Here is a 20,628-nt window from a genome sequence, read left to right on the forward strand (position 1 = left end):
AAAGATAAAAGAAAAAACAGGAATTGAAATTAAATTACTATCATTAGAAGACATGATTGTATATATGCAAAATCCAAAAGAATCTACAATATCAGAAGTAAGTGAATTTAGTAAGGTTGCTAAATAAGTCAATAAATATCAATTGTATTTCTAAATACCAGCAACAAGCAATTAGAAAATACCAATTTAGGCCGGGTGCGGTGGCTCACACCTGTAAACCCAGCACTTTGGAAGGCTGAGGCAGGAGGATTGCTTGAGCCCAGGAATGTGAGACCAGCCTGGCCAAAATAGTGAGATGCTATCTCTACAAAAAAAACAAAACAAACAAACAAAAAAAACCCAAAAAAATTAGCTGGATGTGGTACAAAAAATCTAAAAATTATTAGCTGGGTGTGGTGGCATGCACCTGCAGTTCCAGCTACTTGGGAGGTGAGGTGGGAGGATCACTTGAACCCAGGAGGTAGAGGCTGCAGTGAGCTGTAATTGTGCCATCGCACTCCAGCCTGGGAGACAGAGTGAGACGCTGTATCCAAAAGAAAAAAAAAAAAAGTCAAGTCATTCATAGAATTTTTTCTGCCTTATCTGTGATGTATTTTTATGCCTGCTGAAGCATATAAACATCTTCTGTAACACATTTCTAAAATGAGCATTTGCTTTAAAATGAAGGCCTTGTAATTTGCATTTTTTCTTGAGGATGTCAACCTGGTCAAAAACAAAATAAACAAAACCCTTGTCACATTACATAATAATAATTAAAAAAAAATTAAAAGTTGGCCAGGCGTGGTGTCTCACACTTGTAATCCCAGCACCTTGGGAGGCCGAGGTGGGTGGATCATGAGGTCAGGAGATTGAGATCCTGGCTAACATGGTGAAATCCCGTCTCTACTAAAAATACAAAAAATTAGCCGGGTGTGGTGGCGGGCACCTGTAGTCCCAGTTACTTGGGAGGCTGAGGCAGGAGGATGGCGTGATCCTGGGAGATGGAGCTTGCAGTGAGCCGAGATCACGCCACTGCACTCCAGCCTGGGTGACAGAGCGAGACTCCGTCTCAAAAAAAAAAAAAAAAAAAAAAAAAAATTACAAGTAATGGCCGGGCGCGGTGGCTCAAGCCTGTAATCCTAGCACTTTGGGAGGCCGAGACGGGCGGATCACGAGGTCAGGAGATCGAGACCATCCTGGCTAACACGGTGAAACCCCGTCTCTACTAAAAATACAAAAAATTAGCCGGGCGAGGTGGCGGGCGCCTGTAGCCCCAGCTACACGGGAGGCTGAGGCAGGAGAATGGCGTAAACCCGGGAGGCGGAGCTTGCAGTGAGCTGAGATCCGGCCACTGCACTCGAGCCCGGGCGACAGAGCGAGACTCCGTCTCAACAAAAAAAAAAAAAAAAATTACAAGTAATACAAGGAGAAAACCCATCTATAGCAGCATCAAAAATCAAGAAACAAATCTACTGACAGAACACAAAATCTATATATACAAAACATAAAGTATCATTGAGAGAAATCAAAGACGACATGAAATGCAAGAATACACCCTCCTCATGGATTAGAAAATTCAATGCTGTAAGGATTGCAAATTGACCTACAAGTTAAATAACAACTCAATCAAAATCCCAGCAGGTTTCTTGCGTATATATTATAAGAAGTCAATTGTGAAATATAAGTGGATATGGGCTGGGTGCAGTAGCTCATGCTTATAATCCCAGCACTTTGGGGGGCCAAGGTAGGAGGTTTGCTTGAGCCAGAAGTTTGAGACCATCCTGGTCAACACAGTAAAACCCCATGTTTACAACAAAAAAACAAAAAAACAAACAAAAAAAAACTTAGCCGGTCGTAGTGGCGTGTGTGCCTATAGTTCACCTATTGTGGAGGCTGAGGCACAAGGATCCCTTGAGCCCAGGAGTTCAAGGGTGCAGTGAACTATGATTGTGCCATTACATTCCAGCATGGGTGACAGAGGAAGATCCTATCTCAATAAATAAATAAATAAATAAATAAATGAAAAAGACATTAAGTTGAAATGTAAAGGGCTAAGAATAAAGAATAATCAAAGACAATATTGAAGAGGAGTCATGGTTGAGGATATATACTACCAGGTATTAAGACTTGTTATAAAGGCACAGTAATTAAGACAGTGTGATACTAGTGCAGTTGAACACGATGAGCTCAGAAATAGACTCACATACATATATTTGATATATTTTTATTTATTTTATTTTATTTTATTTTTTGACACGGAGTCTCACACTGTTGCCCAGGCTGGAGTGCAGTGGCATGATCTCGGCTCACTGCAAGCTCCGCCTCCCGGGTTCACGCCATTCTCCTGACTCAGCCTCCCGAGTAGCTGGGACTACAGGCGCCCGCCACCATGCCCGGCTAATTTTTTGTATTTCTTAGTAGAGACGGGGTTTCACTGTGTTAACCAGGATGGTCTCGATCTCCTGACCTCGTGATCCACCCACCTCAGCCTCCCAAAGTGCTGGGATTACAGGCTTGAGCCACCGTGCCCAGCCTATTTTTGTTTTTGTTTTTTGAGACAGGGTTTCACTCTGTCACCAAGAGTATAGTCCAGGCTGGTGATCACGGCTCACTGTACCCTTAGCCTCGCAGGTTCAAGCAATCCTCCCACCTCAGCCTCCCAAGTAGCTGGGACTACAGGTACGTACCACCACACCTGGCTAATTTTGTTTTATTTTTTGTAGAGATGAGGTTTTGCAAGTTGCCCAGGCTTATAGGTGATTTATGACAGAGATGGCACTGCAGAGTGCTGGGAAAAGGACAATCTTGGTACTTGTCAAATGGATATTCGCATGGAAAAAAGCTGAATTGTAAACTCTCCTTATCCATACTCAAAAAAATCGGTACAGGTCAACTGTAGATTTAAAATGTGAAAGGTAAAATAATACACTTTCTAGACAGTAACAGAATATCATCATGGCCTCAGGATGACAAATTTTTCTAAATAGGACATGAAAAGTGCTTATTAAGAAACTCAAATAAACTGGACAATATTAACATTAAAAATTTCTGTTTATCAAAAGACATCAAGAGTTCTTTAGCTTCTGGGATAAAAAAAAAGGTATCAAGAGAGTAAAAAATGAAGGTACAGAGTGCAACAAAGTACTCACAATGTATACAGAAAGCCAACAAAGGACTCATATTCAGAATACATAAATAATTCCTACTAATCAATACAAAAGAGCACAAAAAAGCAAAGGACTTGTACAGGCACTTCAAAAATGAGGCTATCCAATGGCCAGTAACTATAAGAAAGGTGCTCAATCTCTTAAGTCATCAGGAAAAAAGAAATTAAAAGCTCAATGACATCTTCTTACACACATCTACAAAATGGCTAAAATTAAAAAGACTGACAATTCTAAGTGCTGACAAAAATGTACAGCAATGGGAATTATCCTTTGCTGGTGGGAGTGTAATTTGGTACAATCACTTTGGACACTGGCAGACTCTACTAAAGCTGAACATATGTAAACCCTATTAATCAGCAATTCTACTTCTGGCTTATATCCAACAGAAATGTACAGAAATATAGAGCAAAGCAAGTTTAAGAATGTTCTGGGCCGGGTGTGGTGGCTTGTAATCCCAACACTTTGGGAGGTGGAGGCAAGTGGATCACCTGAGGTCAGGAGTTTGAGACCAGCCTGGCCAACATGGTGAAACTCCATTTCTACTAAAAATATAAAAATCAGGCCGGGTGCGGTGGCCCATGCCTGTAATCCCAGCACTTTGGGAGGGTGAGGTGGATGGATCATGAGGTCAGGAGATCGAGACCATCCTGGCCAACACGGTGAAACCCTGTCTCTACTAAAAATACAAAAAATTAGCCAGGTGTGCTGGCAGGCGTCTGTGGTCCCAGCTACTTGGGAGGCTGAGGCAGGAGAATGGTGTGAACCTGGGAGGCAGAGCTTGCAATGAGCCGAGATTGCGCCACTGCACTCCAGCCTGGGAGACAGAGCGAGACTTCGTCTTAAAAAAAAAAAAAAGCACAAAAATCAGCCAGGCATGGTGGTGTGCGCCTGTAATGCCAGCTACTCTGAAGGCTAAGGCAAGAGAATCACTTGAATCTGGGAGGCAGAGGTGGCAGTGAGCCAAGATCATGCTATTGCACTCCTGCCTGGGCGATAAGAGCAAAACTCCACCTCAAAAAACAAAAAATTCTTAACAGCTTTATTTGTAATAGTTTAATACTTAATACAAAGATATCCATTAACAGTAGAATGGGTAAATGAATAGTAATACAAAAAAAATCATGCAGGAATAAAAATGAATAAAGCATTGCTACATGCAACAACAGGAGTGAATGTCACAAAAAAGTAATGAAAGAAGCCAGACAAAAATAATACAAACTACATGATTTCATCACCTACATAAAGTTCAAAAACTAATCTAAAAAGAAGTTAGGATAGAGGTTTTACGTTTATGTAGAGTACAAGGGACAGTTCTGGTAATTATCTTTTCACCTGAGTGCTTAATTACACAACTGTATTCATTTAGTGACGATTCACTGATCTGCACACTTCCAATCTTCACTATGTATGCTAAACTTCAATGAAAAGTTCACTAAACATTGTTTTAAACGATGAGTCAGGAAGTTGGCCAGTCCCTGAACAAGTATGCTGTGGTATGATGTTTATATCATGCCCAAAACCACACAGCTCATGTTTCTCAATATACTGAAATCACCTGAGTGATTATCCTTAAGACAATTCAATTCTTGGTAACGGCATTTCTCTTGCTCTTTGATAACAGTAAAAGACGCAGCGCAGTGCTGAGTGAATGTCTGATGTTTGAAGGGTTGCTCCCTTCCATTAATTTCACAGAGCTCAAGGGCAAGGAGATTTAAAAAGCAACTGAAACTACTTACTTTTTCCTTTCCAAGGCTGAACACTCCTCATCACACTCCAGCCTGGATAAGCAAATGAAAAAAAAAATAAAGTCAGAGTACTGGCTATACAGCTCCTATCCAGCAAGAAAAGAAAGTCTCAGTCAACCTGGAAGCACAGCTGACTCTAGCCAAAGAACATTCCCTCAGGCCAGGAAGCCTGTGAAGCCACCTGCTCTTCAGTTTCCATTAGTACCCTTGCCCTAGAAATATCATTTCCCCACGGACCCCAATCCAGGGATGGCTGGATGAGGTCCCTCTCAAGGACAGGTGGGATGGCCTCTCTGTTATGGGGCCAGGAGTCCTCCAGTGGCCTCAGAGTGTTCCCTGGCTGCTCAGCCCCAAATGCTCCACAGGTGTCCCTCTTAACAGCCCAATCTCCCATTCCAGAGACAGTCACCACTCTGGGTTCTCTATTCTCACATGGGTTAAGCTAAACACACATAGGTCTCTGCTTCCTTTGGTTACTGTGAGGCCTGGAAAAGTCTCCTCTAGTCTTAGCTATCTCCTGAGTAGGATGCATTGGGGATGGAACGGATGTCTCAACATCAAATTGTCTATTGAATACTTATTATGTATGCAAGGCTCTACTATGAAGTACTGAGATAAATGAATAATCCCTGCCCTCTAATTGAAGTCTAATTGAAGAAAGAAGGCACATATATGCATTTTAAAAATTACCTGGCTTGATGAACTTCCTTTTTGGTAATTAACTTGCTGATCTCCACTGAACCTCCAAGTTGCATGTCTGTTATCTTAGAGGCCATGGAAATTGCAGCTATTCTGAAATATAAAAAAGAAAGGGAAAAAGAGGCATTGCAGTTTCACAAGAACCTCCTTATACTTGGGATACAGAAGACCTCTTTAAAAGCAAATCTAGGCCGGGTGTGGTGGCTCACGCCTGTAATTCCAGCACTTTGGGAAACTGAGGCAGGTGGCTCACCTGAAGTCAGGAGTTCAAGACCAGCCTGGCCAATAGGGTGAAACCCCATCTCTACTAAAAATACAAAAACTTAGCCGGGCATGGTAGCAGGCTCCTGTGATCCCTGCTACTCAGAAGGCTGAGGCAGGAGAATCACTTGAACCTGGGAGGTGGAGGTTGCAGTGAGCCGAGATCACCCCACTGCACTCTACCCTGGGCAACTAGAGTGAAACTCCATTTCAAAAAAAAGCAAATCTATCACATGAAAACTGGTGTGGTCTTGGAAGCCCGGCTACTATGAACTACCAACATATCTATGTCATATCTCCTCAATTACATTCAAAGCAGCTACCTGGGAAGCGATGAGGTGACTCAAACCCTCAGTATTCCCTAGAGCAACACTTGGCACTTAGTAGGTATTCAAACATAGCCAATCTGATGTGTGCATCCTCTTAAAGTCCTATATCCATGGCACCTCCCCCCATCTAACCAGATATATATAAAATATATATAAATTATAATATATATTATATATTATACATATATATAAAACCATTCATTCTCTAACATCTCCATCTCAGCACTCAGATCCCTATATGGCTACACAGGTCCCAAGACTTCAGGAAGCTGCAGAGATACCTCATAGAACAATTAGAAACCCTCACACTGGCCGGGTACGGTGGCTCAAGCCTGTAATCCCAGCACTTTGGGAGGCCGAGACGGGCGGATCACGAGGTCAGGAGATCGAGACCATCCTGGCTAACATGGTGAAACCCCATCTCTGCTAAAAAATACAAAAAACTAGCCGGGCGAAGTGGCAGGCGCCTGTAGTCCCAGCTACTTGGGAGGCTGAGGCAGGAGAATGGCGTGAACCCGGGAGGCGGAGCTTGCAGTGAGCTGAGATCCGGCCACTGCACTCCAGCCTGGGTGACAGAGCGAGACTCTGTCTCAAAAAAAAAGAAAAAAAAGAAACTCTCACACCAGAAAGGCACAGGGCTTAGCCCTGGCTGTGCCAATGACAAATGGTGGGATGTGAAAGCAATTCACCTAACTTCAGGACATCTTCCCTTCTTATCTCACAATGTAATACGACCAAAAGAGAGAAAAAGAGAAAGAGGAAGGAGGAAGCGGAAAAATTTATTTTACACACCAAAGTTAGGGAAGAAAAGGTACATAAAGCAGCACTTTTTCTTTGAACTAGAGAAACTAGATTCTTAAAAATGTATGTAAGAAACTTTCTAGCCAGGTGTGGTGGTTCACTCCTGTGATCCCAGCACTTTGAGGGGCCGAGGTAGGAGACCAGCCTGGGAAACAGGGCTAGACCCCTCTCAATAAAACAAAACAAAACAAACAAAAAAACCTTTCCAGCTTTTAGAAAAGGTGCAAGGATACTATGATAAACACATGTATCTGTGCAGTGGTGTTTACAACTGATCACAACCAGTTACAGAGTTGTTTCTTCTCCACTCCCACTGATTCACTTGATTAGCTTTAAAAACAAAACAAAACACATGTATCTGTTTCACCTAGGTCACCAGTTGTTAACATTTAAGTAACACTAACCTTTGATAAGTACTAGATGCTTCAGAGCAAATCACCATCTCTTTTCTTCGTCCACATTCACACTGTAGCTCTACCTGAAGTCAGATGACATGGAACGACTTTTAGCGCACTGGAACCATGTGAATAAAGCAGTTTTCACTCTTAAATCCTCTCTTAAACCATAGCAGAGACTAGAGAGTCAGCGGGTGGCCACTCTCCAAGCTGGAAGAAGCTAACCACACATGCAAACTGACACAGTTGCTGACATGCTAGAAGTGCCCCCATCCACAATGCCCCCTTTTGGAAACCACCTCTGCTCTTCATCCTGGCTGAAGGGGCAGGCCTGGGATGAAGTTTTTACCATCAAAGACAGACGCTTGCCCTAGGCTCAACTGTGGCCTAGCCAACTCCACCTCCTCAAGGTGGCCACACTTGATCCTTTAGACCAGGCTAAACCTCCCATTTATCTGCTCTCATAGCACCCTCCACAAGGCTTAAACTACTCCCTCATGACACCACAGCCATAATTAGTTATCTAAGCAATAATTGAATATCTGCCCCATCAGGTAGTGAGGAACCATGTGTCTCTTGTTCACTAATTTATCCCTAGCACCTCATACTACGTCTTGCACAAAACACATTTATACATTTATTAAATAAATGGAGTAAACAATCAGTGTCTATTGAGAATCTGATCCAAGGGAGACACAGACTCTAGTCTGGTGGCAGTGGGTACCTGCTGAATCAAAAGGCCACACCAAGTTTGGCAGGCAGAAACCTGTGTGACTCACTCTACCTTTCCCTAACTTGTGGTTTTTGGCAACCAATGACCCCTGATTAAGATGCATGCCCAGGGGCTACTATAGACAGTTCGGGACTCACTAGTAGCCTCAGAACCACAGTCAATGCTCCATCGGTGGCCAGAAATACCCACCTTGGCTTTACAAGCAGTCACAGGGCAGGGTGAGCTGGTATGGCAGGGTGCCATACACGGGTGACCACAGTCAGCTCTGGGGGTGGTGCAGGGCTGCTTGCAGGCCTCATCCACAAGACACTCCCCTTTGTGACAGAGTCTCTGACATTTGTGCATCCCACATGGTAGCGTGGCACCGCAGGGTAATCCGCAAGAGATATCAACCAGGTGACAGGGGATGTTGCTCCGAAACTAGGAGAGACAGAAGTAGTCAGATTCTCATCTCCATGTGGGATTTGGGGTGAGTTTTAACTTCCTCTTAAAACATTTCTGAGCTTATAGCAGGTTTTTTTTGTTTTTGTTTTTCTGATACAGGGTTTTACTCTGTCGCCCAGGCTGGAGTGTAATGGCATGATTATGGGGCTCACGTGATCCTCCCACCTCAGTCTCCCAAGTAGCTGGAATTGCAGGTACGTGCCACCATGCCCGGCTAATTTTTGTATTTTTTTTTTTAAGAGATGGGGTTTCACCATGTTGCCCAGGCTGGTCTCGAACTCCTGAGCGGAAGCAATCCACCTGCCTAGGCCTCCCAAAGTGCTGAGATTACAGGTGTGAGCCACTGCATCTGGCAATAATGGTTTGTATTTATTTATTTATTTATTTTGAGAGGAAGTCTCACTCTGTTGCCCAGGATGGAGTACGGTGGCGCCCATCTCGGGGCTCACTGCAACCTCCACCTCCAGGGTTCAAGGGATTCTCCAGCCTCAGACTCCCGAGTAGCTGGGATTACAGGTGTGTACTACCATGACCAGCTAATTTTTGTATTTTCAGTAGAGACTGGGTTTCGCCATGTTGGCCAGGCGGCTGGTCTTGAACTCCTGACTTCAAGCGATACACTTGCCTTGGCCTCCCAAAGTGCTGGGATTACAGGTGTGAACCACCACACTCAGCCCAGTTTTTAAAATGATAATTATTATTATTATTTTAATTTTTAGAGACAGGGTCTCACTATGTTGCCTAAGCTGGACTTGAACTTCTGGGCTCAAGTGATCCTCCTGCCTTAGTCTTCTGATTAGCTGGGACCATAGGTACGTGCCACTACATCCGGCTTAAAAGCTGTATTTCTAAAAAAGCTCTATTTATCTGGGAAAAAATCACTTTGATTTTCAAAGTCTGAAAGGTTAGTTTGAGATGAAGAAAATAAACCTTAACTTTATTTAATAATCTCTGTTATGACTCAAAAGGATTTGTAGCAGAAGCCAAAAATGTGATCTGGGACATAAACTTTCCAAAGTGACAACAAACAAATGTAACTAGATAACTGGGGAGTGCTTGAAAATGTTATGACTAACTGGGAGGGGCAGATGATCTTTTCCCTCCTTTCTGAACTGCTAAAGCAGAGTCAACAGACTAACTCTTATAGACGTGGGGGTGGAGGGCAACCTTGGCCTAGGGTTCTGAGACTGAGGGCCCTTTTTTGTTTGATTTTGCTTTTTTTTTTTTTTTTTTGAGACGGTCTTGCTCTGTCGCCCAGGCTGGAGTGCAATGGCGCGATCTCAGCTCACTGCAACCTCCACCTCTCGGCTTCAAGCGGTTCTCCTGCCTCAGCCTCCCAAGTAGCTGGGACTACAGGTGTGTGCCACCATGCCCAGCTAATTTTTGTATTTTTAGTAGAGACAGGGTTTCACTATGTTGGCCAGGCTGGTCTCGAACTGCTGACCTCTGGTGATCCACTTGCCTCGGCCTACCAAAGTGTTGGGATTACAGGCGTGAGCCACTGCGCCCAGCCTGTTTTGCTTTTTTTTGAGGCAGAATCTTGCTCTGTTGCCCACGCTGGAGGGCAGTGGCATAATCATGGCTCACTGCAGCCTTGAACTCCTGGGTTCAAGTGATCCTCCTGCCTTAGCCTTCCAAGTAGCTGGGCATACAAGCATGCCACTAAACCCAGCTAATTTTTGTATTATTGTAGTCAGGATCCCACTGGTTGCCCAGGCTAGAAGGTTGTTTTCTGCAATTAAATACTTAACTCTCCTCATGTCTCCCAACTCATGGTCTCCACAACTTCAGGCAGTCCTGTCCTTTAAAAAACTTAGAGAAAACAGGCCATGGAACCCCCAATTCATTTTTTTCTTGAAAAATGGCCTGTTTCCAGGTTTCCTCACCATAGGAAAAAGCTGCTGCAATTTTACTCTTGTAGGACCAAAGGCTAGTCTTATATATTCACTCAAATTCTTTCATGAACCCTCGAAATGAGGGATATACTTCTACTGCAGTGACACACAACTTCTCCCTTGAAGATACCTCCAACATCTAGGACACACGTTTCCCATCGCACTGGAATCCATATTTTGGTGGAATGTAGTTCTCAATCATTAAACACTTACGTATTCTACTACCAGGGCAATGAGGATAATTTTCGCTGATGCTCTGCCCTGTCATCCTCTCCACATTACTTTCTTCTCGCTATCCTTTAGGACGTTAATTCTTGCAAAACACCTGGAGAGCCCTTCCATCCTTCTTAGCCCTCTGTATTTCCCACATTACTGCTATTGTCTGTTTTCATGCCTGCCTCCCAACTCAAAGTGAAGGCTTCATAAGGGCAAGGGTTAGTCTTGTTCACTTTCAAATCACCCAAACCTAGCCTGTTACCTAGCACATGGTAGGTACTCATACTCGATATCTGTTGAATGAAGTCTGAATAAGCCATCAACACAAAGATAACACATTGATGTTTTAGAATGGATAAACTGGAAAAGGTGAGATACATAGAAAAGAATAAATACCAAGGACTTGAGAACCACCCACAGGAAATCAGTGGAGGAATATACGTCCATGAAGATAAAAGAATATGGCATGTTGTTACAGATGTCAAGAGAGTTTCATGAAATGTTGGCCAATACTTCATGATGCAAAATAAGCAGGTTACAAAACAGTATCTTTTTTTTTTTTTTTGGTATAGGGCAGTTGGAATGTAGAAAACAGTATCATCTTAATCAGAGCAAGGAAAAATGTATATCACATGTCTGGTGGTTTATATGCCAGAATGTTAGAGTATTTCTTTCTCAGTAGCAGAATTAAATCTTTTCAACTGTACAATAAATATGCATTTTTTTATAGGACTTCACTTTATTGCATTTCATAGATATCACATTTTTTACAAATTGCAAGTTTGTGGCAACCCTGCGTCCAGCAAGTCTATCTGTTCCACTTTTCCAACAGCACATGCTCATTTCGTGTCTGCGTCACATTTTGGTAATTCTCACAACATCTCAGAATTTTTCATTATTCTATCTGTTATGGTGACCTGTGATCAGTGATTTTGTTTTTTTCCTTTTTCTTATTTCAATAGTTCTTGGGGAACAGGTGGTGTCTGGCTACATGGATAAGTTCCTTAGTAGTGATTTCTGAGATTTTGGTGTACCCATCACCCGGGGAGTGTACACTGTACCCAATGTGTAGTTTAAAATTTTTTTTTTTTTTTCCGAGACGGAGTCTTGCTCTGTTACCCAGGCTCGAGTGCAGTGGCACAATCTTGGCTTACTGCAACATCCGTCTCCCGAGTTCAAGCAATTCTCCTGCCTCAGCCTCCCAAGTAGCTGGGATTACAGGGATGCACCACCATGCCCAGCTAATTTTTTTAGTAGAGATGGGGGTCTCACCATGTTGGCCAGGTTGGTCTCAAACTCCTGACCTCGTAATCTGCCTGCCTTGGCCTCCCAAAGTGCTGGGATTCTAGGCATGAGCCACCATGCTCGGCCCCAGTGTGTAGTTTTTTTAATCCCTCACCCGCCTCCCATCCTTTCCCTAGAGTCCCCAAAGTCCACTGTATCATTCTCATGCTTTTGCGTCCTCATAGCTTAGGTCCCACTTATGAGTGAAAACATACGATGTTTGGTTTTCCATTCCTGAGTTACTTCACTTAGAATAATGGTCTCCAAATCCATCCAGGTTGCTGTGAATGTCATTATTTCATTCCTGGCTGAGTAGTATTCCATGGTACGTATCTATATATACACCACAATTTCTTTATCCACTTGTTGATTGATGGGCAGTTGGGCTGGTTCCACATTTTTGTAATTGTGAATTGTGCCGCTATAAACATGCGTGTGCAGGTATCTTTTTCATATAATGACTTCTTTTCTTCTGGGTAGACGCCCAGTAGTGGGACTGCTGGATCAAACGGTAAATCTACTTTTAGTTCTTTAAGGAATCGCCACAGTTTTCCACAGTGGTTGTACTAGTTTACATTCCCACCAGCAGTGTAAAAGTGTTCCCTTTTCACCACATCCACGCCAACATCTATTATTTTTTGATTATTGCCATTCTTGCAGGAATAAGGTGGTTATTAAAAAAAAAAAATTGGTGTTTTAAAGTAAAATGATTGGAACAGACAACAGATCATTGGTTTTCAGGGGCTGGAAGTAGGGGACATTGAGTACACAGGGGCATGAAGGATGTTTGGGGGTGACTGAACTGTTCTACATCTTGATTGTGGTAGTGGTTTGATGGTATGTATGCTTTTGTTAAAACTCATGGATCTGTACAATAAAAAGGGTAAATTCTGTTGTATGCAAATTATATCTTAAGAAAAAATTTTTAAGCAATGGAAACCTTCTACTTCCGAATGTATTTACTTTGAGAAATGATGAGACTAACAATTCTTAAGTAATAAAATCATGAACCTCTGCCTGGAACAATGAGCACTTGAGAGAGAAAACTTACCTCATGCTTGCCCATGCACCACTTCTGAGTTAGGAAAGTGCAAGGGGGACACTTCTCCTCACTATGACAAGAATGATATACTGCAGAAAGAGAAAGGTAACTTTAGGAATACTTTCGAAATAAAGTCACGTAAACCATTATACATCATATAAATGGCATACAGCATGAAACTTTTAAATTCGGAAACTGGGAGTACTTTTAAAAAATGGTCACAGGAAAGTAAAAAGTACCTGACTTCATGTTAAAGTGTTGAAGGACAAGCATGAGTGAGAAAAAGAAACCCAACCAAGGCGGAAGAGACATGCCCAAACAGAAGCAGAGGAGGCAGCTTTCTCATCTCATCTCTTGCAGCACAGCCATATGGTCCATCCAATTCTACTATGTCATTCTTTTGGCCCTACCTTAACAGCAACTGCTCACTTCTGCTCAGATATCTTTGCTATTAATTCCATCTAAAATGCTTCTGCTGATTCCTTCCAATTTCATTACTGCCTATAAGGGGAAGTTCATCAAAACTCACTTCCTACAATGAAGCTTTCCTTGGCTGACCATACTCTAGCCTGAGCTTCCTCACACTTCCTGGTGTCTCAGTTCCTACGCAGATGGGTTGCTGCCACATTATTTAGCCCATCTGCATGTGAAGGGTGGTTGTATCATGTGTATTGAACTACCATTCTCCTCCTCGCAGGGAGAACGTAAGAACCTCGTGGTCACGGGGTATTTTCGCAGGGAGAACGTAAGAACCTCATGGTCACGGGGTATTTTTATCTTCCTCTGAAGTTCCCTCTGTGTCTGACACCATGTTAGAAATACAGTAAACACTTAAGAAAATGGAAATGAATGGGGAACAAAATAGGCTAAAACAACACAATTCACAAATGGTGAAGTTCTTACTATGGATCTTGCCCAGCAGGACTTGGGCTTCATCTGTAACACCCGCAAGTAAGTGTAAAGGAGGGAATGGGTGGGGACTGCCCTGGGCATGTACTTCATGCTGGTATGAATGCCACGGGAGGGGCTTTCAAACTATGCTGGGAGGACTATCCTAAGATTCCCAAGGAAGGAGGGAACGTTCCACTTAATGAAGAATTTAAGATCTGTTTTACTCCATTAACTTAAAAAATCAAGAGCTGGTTTTCTAGTTTTAAGTCTGAATCATATTGCCAGACTAACTGTGGGTATCAAATCTGGTCCCCTGAATTATTTCAGGTTTGCCTCTGGTATTTGGTAAAATGAAATGATGAGCCCAGTATGGTGATAGAGAAAAGCCAGCAACCAGACTTGACAGATACAGAAATTGAGTGATGTCAAGTGGTTGTTGGCCTGGTATCTGAGCAGTTTATCAGAGAAAAACTGGAAACACTGAAATGTCCAGCAACACAAGACTGACTGAATAAGTTATGGTCCATCCATGTAACAGGACACTCAATTGCCATTAAAAATTTATATTTAAAAAAAAATACTGACAAGGCGACAGATTAAAAATATAATAATAAGAGTGGGAAAAAAGCTAGTTAAAAGCATTCAGTTCAGTAAGATCCCATTTTTATTTTGGGAAAAAAATGCAAACATATATATTTGCACATGGCAAAAGACCCTGAGAAATACATGTAAGGTATAATTCTTAGGAGGTGACATATAATAGATTATTTAATTTCAAACTTTTGACTTTATTTTTTTTTTTGAGTCAGAGTCTCACTTTGTCACCCAGGCTGGAGTGCAATGGCGCAATCTTGGCTCACTGCAACCTCTGCCTCCTGGGTTCAAGTGATTCTCTTGCCTCAGCCTCCCAAGTAGCTGGGATTATAGGCATCTGCCACCACGCCAGGCTAAGTTTTGTATTTTTAGTAGAGACAGGGTTTTACCATGTTGGCCAGACTAGTCTCAACCTTCTGACCTCAGGTGATCCACCTGCCTCGGCTTCCCAAAGAGAGGCGTGAGTCACTGCACCTGGCCTTTTTTACTATTTTTTTTTTTTTTTTTGAGACGGAGTCTCACTCTGTTGCCCAGGCTGAAGTACAGTAGCACGATCTTGGCTCACTGCAACCTCTGCCTCCCGGATTCAAGCAATTCTCCTGCCTCAGCCTCCCGAGTAGCTGAGATTACAGGTGCCTGCCACAATGCCTAGCTAACTTTTGTATTTTTAGTAGAAACAGGGTTTCACCATGTTGGCCAGGGTGGTCTCGAACTCCTGACCTCAAGTGACTCGCCCACCTCGGCCTCCCAAAGTGCTAGGATTACAGGCACGAGCCACTGTGCCTGGCCTCTATTTTCTTTTTTGAGACAGAGTATCAGTCTGTCAGCAGGCTGGAGTACAGTGATGTGATCTCAGCTTACTGCAACCTCTGCCCCCGGGGTTCAAGTGATTTTCCTGCCTCAGCCTCCTGAGTAGCTGGGACCACAGGCGCATACCAACACGCCTGGCTAATTTTTGTATTTTTAGTAGAGACAGGGTTTTACCATGTTGGGCAGGATGGTCTCTAACTCTTGACCTCATGATCTGCCCCCCTTGGTCTCCCAAAGTGCTGGGATTACAGGCGTGAGCCACTGCGCCTGGCCCTGGCCTCTACTTTCTTAATTTTAATAGGATAAATACATATTGCTTCTATAACAACAAAAAAGTCACTTTTAATTTTGTAAAAAGACGCTAAATTTCAAAATATGCACCAAAGTGGAGACCACAAAGAAAGAAAAGATCTTGAGAGATAAGATCAGCTGGGGTGTCTTCCAACATTTTTAGGTGTCTTTGACATCCTTAGAGTAAACCAATGGAGTAAACCAACTGTATCACAATGGATTGGATGCAGAAGTAGATATGATAATTCAGGTGTGATTCCAAGCTGTGGCCCAGATTACAGACCCACCTTCACAGAAGCAGCCTCTGAGCATGGGAGCAAGGGGCAACCATCACAGCATGACTTTAGAGCAGCAAAGACAGTTACACAGCAGGATCCTAAATGACACGGTGTGAGCAGGCTGAAGTGTGAAGACAAGATGCTACTCACCTGGATGGTCACATTCATGGACTCTAGCGCAGGTTTGGGTACATTCAGGGGGCCTAGTACCACAGGGAACTGGAGGGTAAATCACTGATGCACCACAATGGCAGGTTAATTCATCAAAACCTGGCGGAGCAGCAGGTAAAACAAAAGAATCCTTTCTGAGTTTGGGATGTGCACATAAATATTTACACACACACACACACACACACACGCACACACACACACACACGCACACACACATTTTTGCTTGTAGTTTTAGCGGAGAATTTTCGGAGGTGTTACTTTTTTTTTTTTTTTTGAGACGGAGTCTCACGCTGTTGCCCAGGCTGGAGTGCAGTGGCGCAATCTCGGCTCACTGCAAGCTCCGCCTCCCGGGTTCCCGCCATTCTCCTGCCTCAGCCTCCTGAGTAGCTGGGACTACAGGCGCCCGCCACCGCGCCCGGCTAATTTTTTGTATTTTTAGTAGAGACGGGGTTTCACTGTGGTCTCGAACTCCTGACCTTGTGATCCGCCCACCTTGGCCTCCCAAAGTGCTGGGATTACAGGCTTGAGCCACCTAAAGGAGGTTTTTATTTTATTAAACTTTTATTTTATTAAAACTAAGCTGGTGAAAAAGGCATGCACAGATATGAAGTTTCATTTACTACTGTGACCCTGACAGCTTCCCAATACTTTTCCCAACATATTTCTAGACAGGAGATTATATTGATGACTGAGTTTTTAATATTATAACAGGAAAGTTATCAACATTTCAAAGATCACATAAGAATTATTTTCCAAATGATCAATGTGGGCTGTCATAAAATCATGCACGGGGCCGGGCGCGGTGGCTCACGCCTATAATCTCAGCACTCTGGGAGGCCGAGGTGGGCGGATCACGAGGTCAGGAGATTGAGACCATCCTGGCTAACACGGCGAAACCTTGTCTCTACTAAAAATACAAAAAATTAGCCGGGCGTGGTGGTGGGTGCCTGTAGTCCCAGCTGCTGGGGAAGCTGAGGCAGGAGAATGGTGTGAACCCGAGAGGCGGAGCTTGCAGTGAGCCAAGATCATGCCACTGCACTCCAGCCTGGGTGACACAGCAAGACTCTGTCTCAAAAAAATAAAATAAAATAAAATAAAATAAAATAAAATAATGCACGGGTAAAAAGATCCATTCAAAGTATAAGAAAGTCCAATAAATTTTAGTGACAGAGAACAAAAACACTGAGTCAAGTTCTTTCTAAAATGAAGTTGAATTTTGGTGTAATTTCAAAGAATATCAGTAATTATTTGAAAACATCTTTAAAATACTCTTCCCTTCTCCTGTGTAAGATTATTTGTGTAAGGATGGATTTTTTTTCATATACCTCAACTATATCATGATGGATTGGATGCAGAAGTAGATGTGAGAATTCAGCTATCTTCTATTAAACCAAGTATCCACCATTCTATATTTTTGAAAAGTTATTTTAAAAATTTTTGTGGGCCGGGCGCGGTGGCTCAAGCCTGTAATCCCAGCACTTTGGGAGGCCGAGATGGGCGGATCACGAGGTCAAGAGATCGAGACCATCCTGGCTAACACAGTGAAACCCCGTCTCTACTAAAAAATACAAAAATCTAGCCGGGCGAGGTGGCGGGCACCTGTAGTCCCAGCTACTCGGGAGGCTGAGGCAGGAGAATGGCGTAAACCCAGGAGGCGGAGCTTGCAGTGAGCTGAGATCCGGCCACTGCAGTCCAGCCTGGGCAACAGAGCAAGACTCCGTCTCAAAAAAAAAAAAAAAAAAAAAAAAAAAAAAATTTTGTGATTACATGCAATGAATATATTATTATTCTTAAATATACTAATCAATTATTTTTTAAATTTCTCAGTTTTAATTTCTAATACAGTAGATACAGATAAATACGACTCACATAAAAAGAGCTCTTTAGGATACTTTTTAGTAATGTAAATGAGCCCTACTACAAAAAAGTTTGCAAACTGCTGCTAATAATATAGAGAAAGAAGATTGTTGAGGACAGAACCTAGGTAAATAACATACATGAGGCAGGTAGCAGAGAAGGAATCTATCAACGAACTAGGCCCCATATGAGGATCACTGCTCATATCACAAGTTTTCAGGGACTACAATACAGCATTAGAAGTAACTTTAAAGAAAGTCTCAACATATTGTAAATACGAAGGCTTAGTTCAAGAATCCATACCATTCTAAGTAAATCAATCTCTCAAAGTATATTATGTCTGAATTTCTAAAAAACTCTTCTAATAAACTATATAGTAAAGACACTCACTGGCTTGCCAGCATGTCTGGCAGTTTCCACGATGACAAGGTTCTTCACACCTATGAAGGCCACAACGGAGTTTCCTCCCACAAATCAAAGGACACTTGTGCTCCTTATCCTGGGAAGAGAGATTTGTATTTGTTCATAAAATGGTCTTCATTTTATATTTCCCATAAATAACAAGATTAATAAAAACAAAGCTCTACACATTTATGGATAAAATGATGTCTGGAAATACCTTCAAAATAGCCACAAAAGGGAGAGTAGGTGGGGATGAAGATAAAACAAAATTCGTCACGAGGTGATCAATACTAAAGCTGGATGTTGTGTATATGGGACTCTCTATACTAGTCTCTCTGCTTCTGCATATATTTGAGAGAGAGAGAGAGAGAGAGAGATATATATATATATATATATATATTTTTTTGAGATGGAGTCTCGCTCTGTCACCCTGGCTGGAGTGCAGTGGCGCGATCTCGGCTCACTGCAAGCTCCGCCTCCCAGGTTCACACCATTCTCCTGCCTCAGCCTCCTGAGTAGCTGGGACTACAGGCGCTCGCCACGATGCCTGGCTAATTTTTTTGTATTTTTAGTAGAGACAGGGTTTCACCGTGTTAGCCAGGATGGTCTCGATCTCCTGACCTCATGATCCGCCCACCTTGGCCTCCCAAAGTGCTGGGATTACAGGCGTGAGCCAGTTTGAAATTTTAAAAAAATATATTTTATTTTTACATTGTGTGTGTGTCTTTGTGTGAGAGAGCCAGGGTCTCACTCTGTTGCCCAGGCTGGAGTGTGGTGGTGCGATCTCGGCTCACTGCAACCTCCACCTCCCAGGTTCAAGCAATTCTCCTACCTCAGCTTCCTGAGTAGCTGGGATTACAGGTGCCCACCACAATGTCCAGGTAAGTTTTAAATTTTTAGTAGAGACAGGGTTTCACCATGTTGGCCAGTCTGGTCTGGAACTCCTGACCTCAAGTGATCTGCCTGCCTTGGCCTCCCAAAGTGCTGGGATTATAGGCATGAGCTACCACGTCCAGCCTTATTTTTACATTTAAATCTATTTATTTATTTAGAGACCTGGTTATGAGATGGGCATTTTTGTAGTTTTGGTAGAGATGGGGTTTTACCATGTTGCCAAGGCTGACCTTGAATTCCTTGGATTAAGTGAGATCCACCCACCTCAGCCTCCAAAAGTGGAATTACAGGTGTGAGCCACCATGCCTGGCTGTAAATTTTTTTATAAGAAGAGGAAGTCTTTAAGCCTTCTAACACTAGTTTATAATACTTGCACAATTCATCATTCTTCACTTTAATATATAAATTTTAAAAATAATTATGTATGTTATATACATACATACACATGTATTACCTTGCTATTGGTACTGTGTTATCTTGTTTATGTATATACACACTGATACAGTTTGGCTGTGTCTCCAACCAAATCTTATCTTGAATTCCCACATGTTGTGGGAAGGACCTGGTAGGAGTTAACTAAATCATGGCGGGGGAAGGTCTTTCCCATGCTGTTCTCATGATAGTGAATAAGTCTCCTGAGATCTGATGGCTTTATAAGGCTGAGTTTCCCTGCATAAGCTCTCTCTCTGCCTGTTGCCATCCATATTAAGACGTGACTTGCTCTTCCTTGTCTCTCACCATGATTATGAAGCCTCCCCAGCCACTTGGAACTGTAAGCCCATTAAACCTCTTTCTTTTGTAACTTGCCCAGTCTCGGGTATGTCTTTATCAGCAGTGTGAAAACAGACTAATACAGTAAACTGGTACCAGTAGAGTGGGGTGCTGCTGAAAAGATACCCGAAAATGTGGAAGTGACTTTAGAACTGGGTAACAGGCAGATGATGGAACAGTTTGGAGGGCTCAGAAGAAGACAGGAGAATGTGGGAAAGTTTGGAACTTCTTAGAGACTTGCTGAATGGCTTTGCCCAAAATGCTGATAATGATATGGACAATAATGTCCAGGCTGAGGTGGTCTCAGATGGAGATGAGGAACTTGTTGGGAGCTGGAGCAAAGGTGACTCTTGTTGTTTTATCAAAGAGAGTGGCAACATTTTGCCCCTGCCCTAGAGATCTGTGGAACTTTGAACTTGAGAAAGATGATTAAGAGTATCTGGTGGAAGAACTTTCTAAGTAGCAAAGCATTTAAGAGGTGACTTGGGTGCTGTTAAAGGCATTCAGTTTTAGAAGTGAAACAAAGCATAAAAGTTTGGAAAATTTGCAGCCTGCCAATGTGACAGAAAATCCTATTTTCTGAGAAGAAATTCAAGCTGACTGCAGAAATTTGCATAAGTAATGAGGAGCCAAATGTAAAACCCCAAGACAATAGGGAAAATGTCCCCAAAGCATGTCA

The 20,628-nt window shown here is 42.7% G+C and overlaps 1 protein-coding gene across 39 annotated transcripts in view; it reads right to left on the reverse strand.

Annotated features, from left to right (window-relative positions):
* Positions 1-20,628, reverse strand: part of NFX1 (nuclear transcription factor, X-box binding 1) — an 84,981-nt gene that overhangs the window by 12,482 nt on the left and 51,871 nt on the right. For 22 of the 39 annotated variants that reach the window (XR_012424636.1, XR_012424635.1, XR_010581535.2 and 19 more), the window contains 7 exons: positions 18,273-18,381; positions 16,005-16,124; positions 13,000-13,079; positions 8,299-8,529; positions 7,386-7,459; positions 5,582-5,683; positions 4,883-4,924 (listed from right to left, as the gene is read on the reverse strand). Coding sequence is in view for 28 of the 39 variants with exons in the window: in XM_074017321.1 (XP_073873422.1) it covers positions 4,883-4,924; positions 5,582-5,683; positions 7,386-7,459; positions 8,299-8,529; positions 13,000-13,079; positions 16,005-16,124; positions 18,273-18,381 (758 nt within the window). In the remaining 11 variants the exon portion in view is untranslated. Of the gene's footprint in view, positions 1-4,882; positions 4,925-5,581; positions 5,684-7,385; positions 7,460-8,298; positions 8,530-11,383; positions 12,448-12,999; positions 13,080-16,004; positions 16,125-18,272; positions 18,382-20,628 lie in introns of those variants that run through there. The other 17 variants (XR_012424640.1, XM_074017334.1, XM_074017333.1 and 14 more) reach the window with 5 other exon arrangements.

Source organism: Macaca fascicularis, chromosome 15 (assembly GCF_037993035.2).
Source record: "Macaca fascicularis isolate 582-1 chromosome 15, T2T-MFA8v1.1".
Classification (NCBI taxonomy): domain Eukaryota; kingdom Metazoa; phylum Chordata; class Mammalia; order Primates; family Cercopithecidae; genus Macaca; species Macaca fascicularis.